Below are 8,352 nucleotides of genomic sequence, written 5' to 3'. Positions count from 1 at the left end.
TAGGGAGGGGCACTTTTGTAGCTTCTGGTGCGCCTGCTCCAAATTGAGGAAATGCATATCAGGTGACGGGGTCATGTGATCTAGTGGTGATGTAAGCAGTAAACAGCTTTAGAGTGTAGTAAGGTAATACGATATACAGAAATTTTAGCTCGTCTAGAAAAATTGTGTGTGTGCGCAAGTGTTCGCTGGAAAAGGCACCGAGAAGAAATCAACATGCAAAACGTCATCAATTCGGTCAAAGGGACAGCGCTAGGAGTGGCTGAGTTCCTTACACCAGTACTGAAGGTAAATGGCAGTAGTCGGAGTGTAGGCAAAGAAGGATGTGGTGCAAACAGGGGCTGCTGCTCACACTGTGCAGCTCCACACAATCTGAAACATGCTTCTCTTTAGTTGTTGCGTGATTCATAAAACGTAGTGTATTTATTTATTTATGTATTTTTGCATTATTGTGGTAAATGTTTTGCTACACCGTGACGGGTAGATTTCTCAGCACTCGGATCAAAAATACATTCTACTTGAGTGAGTACGGCTTTATTTATTGTAAGTTCCCTACCAGTACATCAGCATTTTGAGTCCTGGTTCTCTGATGACCATGCTATTTAACAACGTAACATTTAAAGTTGTCAGTACAACAATACGTCATGAAATAATAATAATAATAATAATAATAATAATAATAATAATAATAATAAATAAAAATAAACTACTTGTTATTGTATTTACTAATCACTAAAACAACACTATTTACTGGTTACGTTTTCTCCAACAGACACACCTATATTATTGAAATACTGCTGCTAAATTAAGTTTATAGAGGAGCCTTGATTAACCCGAGGGGAAATTTAATTAACGGCAGATAAAATGAGGTTGAGGTGACCGTTAATAAAGGTTTCAGCTTTACAGTGTTAATAGTGTTTTGTCATGTTTTAATGTAATACCAATGCACCAAATGTAAATATATAGTGTTTTTTTTTTTTTTTCATTCAATTTCAGTTCAGAGAATCCAGTATGTTAGGGAATGGGTATGTTTCGAAACATCCACTGTATAAGTGTAGGGTACTGTGTATATATTTGTACCATGACCACCTTTGCTAACACATGGTCAATGTTTGTTAGGTGCTTTGTACAAATTCAAACATGCTCTGTTTGAAATGGGAGGTATTGTGGAAACTTTCAAAACATTGCAGCCACACCAGCAGTGGCAGGTGTCTTTTGAGCACCTGTGATGCTGCAGAATTAGTTACATTTACAGTCAGGATCCAGCCTGCATTACCCTATCATAGCCCACTGCAAGCTGTTAAAATGATTGTTTTTACAGTGAAAGAAAAGTACACCTAAATGTCTTGCGGTTAGTCACTTAATGCAAACAATAGGCATATAAACAACATTTTCTCTACATCAGAAAACAGGTTCTTGCAGAGCAGTTTTGCTCATGCTTTGACCTGATTTAAAATTGTAGTTTGTTATGTTTGTGTCAGCCTGATATCTTCACTTTTTTTTTTAAATCACAAAATAGTTTCCTGTCAGTTTTATTACTTTTTTCCCTTAGGAATCAAAATTCAAAGAAACTGGAGTGATCACCCCAGAAGAGGTAAGTCCATGGCAGCTACAATGATAACAAGAGAACTTGTTTACTTCTTTTTAATCTTCACCTGCTTCTGGAAAGATCCTGAACAGTCATAATTGACAACAGTTAAGGAATCCTGACAGTTTCTCACAGCTATTGTACTAGGCAGGATCGAATGATTTTCAGTGACAATTAAAAGCTGGTTATCTGTTGAATTCTGTTATGTTATGGCTGAAAATATTGATAAGGGTAAAATAAGGTATATAGATGGGTTGGGGAAACCTTGGTGTTTATGGAGAATATATCTGTCATACAAGTGATTTCAATATCCCATTGAATTTTATCTGAAACCCCTGAACCTGCAGACTTGTACATAGTAGGTATGCTAAATGCCTTGTCTCCTGACAGTTAAGCTTATTTTATAATTTTCTTTCTTTCAGTTTGTGGCTGCTGGCGATCATCTGGTCCATCACTGTCCGACTTGGCAATGGTGAGTCTCTAAACTCAAGGAAAAGGGAAGAGAAACAAAAAAAGGGGAATCGAATCATTTTGAAATCCGAATGACCGTAAGTTCATTCATGAGTGAGTGTTGCAGGCTGTGACTAGACTGATCAAAATTGATCAAAATATATTAAAGAAACAGAATGAAAGCCATCAAGATAGGAGAGGAAGAGACTAAAAAGTCTCATCACTGTACGTCTTTGTTCTGTGTACACATGTAGGTTTAGATTGGGTATTATTCCTAGAAATAATTCAATAGTTAATTAATTTGTAATGTATTTTTTATTTTAGGGCCTCGGGGGAAGAGGCAAAGGTAAAGCCATATTTACCAAAGGACAAGCAATTCTTGTTGACCCGCAATGGTAAGAATAATAACATCTGTAGTAATAGGATTTCTCTGTAACTTGTGTTCTTTCAGGAAGTAATTGTGGACCTATTGTGTCTTCCCTGTTGATTTGCTGTCCAAAGTATGTTTAAGTAGCTTTTATGTTATCAGATTAGTTGTAGATTAGAATGTTAAGGGAAAAAGCTGGTATTTATGTGCGGATTGATTTTAAAATGTGATTCACAGTTCAGTAGGCATCTATGCAAAGTAGAAGCCTGCTAGATCTGGAAGCTGATTGGCTGTTCGTGCTCAACCGTTTTCTAATTTTCCATAAGGAAGGAACTTGTACCAGCTTTCGTTTTGTGTAGCAGACGTCTTTTGCACTGTGCATGTTTCTTTTGCATGTTGTATTTTGATGTATTTATTATGATTAATGTCGCTGAGGAAAATGTAAATTTAAACTGTTAATGACACAACTTCAATATTTAACAACAAAAGTGCACATGATGCATAATTTGCTATACGGCATAAGGTTCAATTATATTAACGTTCGTGGTTCCAGTTCAGCCTGTAAATCCCTGCAGCTTGTGGCAGTGGAACAGTATGTTTTTCTTTCCATTTTAAGTGTGTCTGTTTGGGTATTTTTGTTATTTCTGTATACCCCAAGGTGTCTGATAACAAAAACACCCAAACAGACACAGTTACAATGGAAAGCAGTGTTGCCAAGTCTCACAAGAAAAAAAAAAGCGGCACTGCCTTTCAAAACAAGCCCAACCCATTCCAGAGGGAGGGGAGTGGGGGTGTTTATACAAATTCTATATTTATTTTAGTAGTTCTAGTTTTCTTAGTTGAACTGGTGGGGATAGGGTGATTTTAAAATTCTAATGACGTGCAGATACATTGACACCAGTCAATCACGCAGCCCGCAACTCTCAAAAAATTAAAGCTACGTTTTAATCATTTATTAGAAGCGGACTTGGAAACTGTGATGGCAAGCAAAAATCTACAAATGGAAAGAAAAACATATTGTTCCACTGCCATATCGAAGCTGTGTCATTAACAGTTTAAATTCAAATTTTTCTCAGCAACACAGTGTGACTGTACACAGGGAACGTCCGAAATAATTCCAGACAATATTTCAACATCGGATTGTTCAGAAACTGATGGAATTTGTGGCCGAATTCGACTTTCCCACTCAACGGTGTGTAGCAGATTGTGCATGTGTTATGTCAGGAAATGCAAATGAAAAACAAACACGATGGATGAAAAAATGCAATATTTATTTTTTAGGTGGGATCATCCTCAAAGACCTAATTCAAAAAGGAAATTCATCGTTTCCGAATCTCATTTCCTAGTTTATTTGATACATGTCAATACTGCAAATATTCAGAATCGGGTGGTGCTATATCTAAGACTTTGGCGACGTACAGTGTCTGTAGAAAGTCTACACCCCCTTGAACTTTTTTAACATTTTGTTGTGTCAGTGCCTCAGAGTTTCATGCATTTAAATGAGGATGTTTTCCCACTTATCTTCACACCATACTCTGCACTGTTAAGGGGGAAAAAAAAATATTGAGAAAGATTATATATTAAAAATACAAAACTGAAAGATGATAATTGGATAAGTCTCCACCCCCCTAAGTTAATACTTGGTGGAAGCACCTTACAGCTGTGAGTCTGTTGGGATAGGTCTCTACCAACTTTACACCTAGATTTGGCAATATTTGACCATTCTTCTTTACAAAACTGTTCAAGCTCTGTCAAGTTCTTTGGGGAGCGTTGATGGACAGCAATCTTCAAGTCATGCCACAAATTTTCGATTGGATTTAGGTTGAGGCTCTGACTGGGCCACTCAAGGACATTTACCTTTTTGTTCCTAGGCACTCCAGTGTAGCTTTGGCTGTGTGCTTTGCGTCCTTGTCTGAAAGGTGAACTTTTGTCCCAGTTTCAGCTTTCTTGCAGAGGGCAGCAGGTTTTCCTCAAGGACTTTTCTGTACTTTGCTTCCATTCATTTTCCCTTCTATCCTGACAAGTGACCCAGTCCCTGCCAATGAGAAACATCCCCATAACATGATGCCACCGCCATGCTTCACAGTAGGGATGGTGTTCTTTGGGTGATGCATTGTATTGGGTTTGCGCCAAACATAACACTTTGCATTTAGGCCAAAAAGTTTCAATTTAGTTTCGTGTTTTTTTTTATTTATTTTTTTTGCATACTTCAAACGGGATTCAAAGTGGGCTTTCTTGAGTAATGGCTTCCTTCTTGCCACCCTACCATACAGGCCAGATTTGTGGAGTGCTTTGATTAGTCTTGGCCATAAAAGCCTGTAGCTCTTGCAAAGTTGCCATTGGCCTCGGTAGCCTGTATGATCAGTCTCCTCCTTGCTCGGTCATCCAGTTTGGAGGGACAGCCTGATCTAGGCAGGGTCTTGGTGGTGCCATACACCTTCCACTTCTTAATAATCGTATTGACCGTGTTCCGAGGAATATTGAAGGCCTTTGATATTTTTTTCATACCCATCCCCTGATCTGTGCCTTTCAACAACTTTGTCCCAGAGTTCTTTTGAAAGCTCCTTGGCACTCATAGTTGAGTCTTTGCTTAGAAATGGACTACCCAGCAGAGGGAACTTACAGGAACTGCTGAATTTATCCTGAAATCATGTGAATCACTACAATTTAACACAGGTGGAGGCTACTTAACTTGGTGTGTGATTTTGAAGGTGATTGGTTACACCTGAGCTAATTTAGGATTGCTTTTACAAGGGTGTAGCTTATCTAACCAAGCTATTTCAGTTTTTATTTTTAGTTCATTTTGTACAAAGTTCTAGAATATTTTTTTCACTTGGAAGTTGTGGGGTAGGATGTGTAGATAAATGTAGATAAATGAAAAAAAAAGTTTTAATGCAGTTTAATTCCACTCTATAAGGCAACAAAAGGTGACATTTTTGAAAGGGGGTGTAGACTTTCTGTAGGCACTGTATATTGCAATAACACAGTGCTGCTATAATTGTGGGCAGGTCCCTTCATTAGCTGGAAATGAGAACAAAGCTGTCATGGTTTTCTTTTCCCCACAACCACTTACACAGCACAGACAAAATTATTGCAATATTAATCATAATAACACATCAAAATACAACATGCGAAGGAACGTTTCAGAGTACGTGTAAGGGTACGTGCGGAAATCATGTTTTTTGGCTCAGAAGAGATACTCGAACAGTGATTTTGGACATAGCAGTGTGGCATTATGCAGATGTTTGGGCGCATACAGATTATTATACAATGACAAAATACATTCGGAACAGCAAGGTGGGATAGTTTATGTTTTATCTTTCACGTAGTGCTGATGTACCCTTTAATAAAAAAAATTGTAACCGCAGGGGATATTAAAAGTATGTTTAAACTTTAATTGTCATGTAATTAGTGAGTGATGAATGCACTGTTTGAGTTCTCTGGTTTATACTCTGTACACTTGTTTTATTTTGCAATATACATGAGAGCTCACCAGCAGTGTTGTGAAGCACCCTTCCATGAGCCCTTCCTTTAGTCTTAAATTAAAAGCTGTCTGCTTTGTTGTTCAATCACAAATAAGCTGAAAATGTAAGTCTAAAACATCATTTGCGTGAAACTGACGATCATACTGGACTTCAAAATCGATTGCAGGTGATTTTTTTACGTGGAACACTTGCTTTGAATGATAGCAGTCACTGTATTTTACACACCAATGCAAACGGTTCAGATACGATAATAAGTCAAATTAAAAAAACATTCTGGTTTATTATTACAATCCAGGTCACGGATGAAGCCACACAATAATGTCTGGTGCCTCTGACAGTGCTGCTATTAAAACGAATTTCTCTCTCTCTCGCTCTCTTGCTCTCTCACTCTCTTGCTCGCTTGTTTGCTCTCTCACTTGCTTGCTCTCTCACTCTCGCTCGCTCGCTCGTTCGCTCTCTCACTCTCTCTCTCGTTCGCTCTCTCACTCTCTCTCACTCTCGCTGTCTCTCAGTGCCATGCTACAAACGGTGTAAACAGATGGAATACTCGGATGAGCAAGAGGCCATCATAGAAGAAGATGATGGAGATGGAGGCTGGGTGGACACATATCACAATTCAGGTGAGATGCTTAGCTTTTCATTGTCTCTTTATTATTATTATTATTATTATTATTATTATTATTATTATTATTATTATTATTATTATTATTATTATTATTATATTTTATTTTTTATTGATTGAGGACTAAGTATACTGCTTTCTAGATTATGTATTGTTTAAAAATTCTGTTTAAGAAGTAAATATCAAAATGATTTCCAAAAACCTGGTTAACCTGATTCCAACTGTTATATTTTCTTGATGAGGAGGAGGTGTAGTTATACATCTTATTTTTTCTCTTTTTTTTTTTTTTTTTTTTTTTTTTTTTTTTTAAACCCTCTCCCCAGGGGTAACGGGGGTGATGGAAGCAGTTCAAGAGATCACATTGGACGGTAAGGTAAGTGGCTACCTAGATTTGTAAATGCTTAAATATTGAGAGAAAGTTAAGTGAAGCGAAGTGAAGTGCTTTCCTGTAATCATTTCAATGTGTGGATCTGTGGTTCATTAAACAAAATGTACAGTTTTCAATTTGAAAGCCTGCCTGCTTGTCGACCGTCTCATTTAGTGAAGTTGTTTATTTTAAAAGGACAATATGAATCTCAACACTTGCCTGGTACCGTGTGCAGAGGAGGATGAGGATGATGATGAAGAGGGAGAAGCTGCTGACATGGAAGGTGTGTGTGAGTGTGAGACAGGCACTGACTGCTTGTGTCTTTGTGTATATATGGGATTGTTTATTTATTCTGTTTTTATGTATAGTGATTGTTAGCCTCCACATTGACCTGATGTGCCTACCATACATAAGACATATGACTTAAAGTATATCTGGTACAGACACGGACTAGATTTACCCCTTTGGGACAATTTCAAGAAAAATCAGGTCCATTCTCTTAATTTAATACACAGATGTAATCTATGATTTTCTTATAGTAGCTAAGTGCCACATTGTGTTAACCTCTCACAGTGGTCCAGTGGTAAAAGTTTCACTGCCACATTGTTATGCCCCAGGGATTCTTTGTTCTTGTTCAGTTATTTGTCTTATGTATTAAATCGTATGCTTGAGTCTGTTACTTTTTTCAGTTCCACATGTTGCTTCAAACAGTCCCTTGTTTGTTTGTGATTTAGCTTATTTAACAGTTTCCTGGTCCTCCTTTGTTACTTTTGCCCACCAGGTATCCATACTTGTTAAATGCATATCCTAGGCTTTAATGGCCACATGTTCATGAGTAGTGCGTCTTTCTTGCCTTTCATTACCAATATTTATGGACATGTTACCAAGTGATCATGCACAGAACATACATCCAGTCAATGCAACTGTTGTAACTTCTGTCCCCTGGTGGCTAAGTACCAACGTGCATGGTAAGTGCAGTTGTTGACCATTCACTGAGCCAGGTAAGCTGGTCATTATTAAAGGTTGTTGTTCGCCTTAAAATGTAAATTATAAGTTTATATTGTATTAACTGGTAGAATTGATATTTAATAAATATCTTCATGATAACAAGATTATATTATTCTTTTGCAGAATATGAAGAAAGTGGGCTGTTGGAAACAGACGAGGTAAGCGGAATGATGTTGCCTGTATCGATCAGGTGCAAAAACTGTTTGATTCAGTAGCACAATAAAACCTTGATTCCCCTTTCTGTGTGAATAGAGCCCACCTGGGTTCCTTTAGACAGCATACAAAACAATTGTAAGGGGTATTGGGGTCCCTTTAATTGCAGGATAAACGGACCACATAAATTAAAACATAAAGAACATGAAAACAGTAAGGGGCTATAAAAACTGTTGTTGAGACAAGTATCTTTAGCGTTTCTGTTCTTCAAATACCAACATATCACTGTTGTTGAGGACTGATTGTTCATGGTTT

At 37.5% G+C, this 8,352-nt stretch overlaps 1 protein-coding gene across 1 annotated transcript in view; it reads left to right on the top strand.

The window, feature by feature from the left end:
- The first annotated feature begins 70 nt into the window (after positions 1–70).
- Positions 71–8,352, top strand: part of LOC121320587 (ubiquitin-like-conjugating enzyme ATG3) — a 15,466-nt gene continuing 7,184 nt past the window's right edge. The window contains exons 1-8 of the mRNA XM_041259045.1: positions 71–285; positions 1,550–1,591; positions 2,008–2,057; positions 2,360–2,430; positions 6,400–6,507; positions 6,833–6,882; positions 7,072–7,159; positions 8,008–8,042. Of these exons, the coding sequence (XP_041114979.1) occupies positions 214–285; positions 1,550–1,591; positions 2,008–2,057; positions 2,360–2,430; positions 6,400–6,507; positions 6,833–6,882; positions 7,072–7,159; positions 8,008–8,042 (516 nt within the window). The 5' untranslated portion in view covers positions 71–213. The remainder of the gene's footprint in view (positions 286–1,549; positions 1,592–2,007; positions 2,058–2,359; positions 2,431–6,399; positions 6,508–6,832; positions 6,883–7,071; positions 7,160–8,007; positions 8,043–8,352) is intronic.

This window comes from Polyodon spathula, chromosome 9, assembly GCF_017654505.1.
Source record: "Polyodon spathula isolate WHYD16114869_AA chromosome 9, ASM1765450v1, whole genome shotgun sequence".
Taxonomy (NCBI): Eukaryota; Metazoa; Chordata; class Actinopteri; order Acipenseriformes; family Polyodontidae; genus Polyodon; species Polyodon spathula.
Note: the sequence above shows the minus strand (reverse complement) of the source record. Positions and strands in the feature narration are given on the sequence as shown.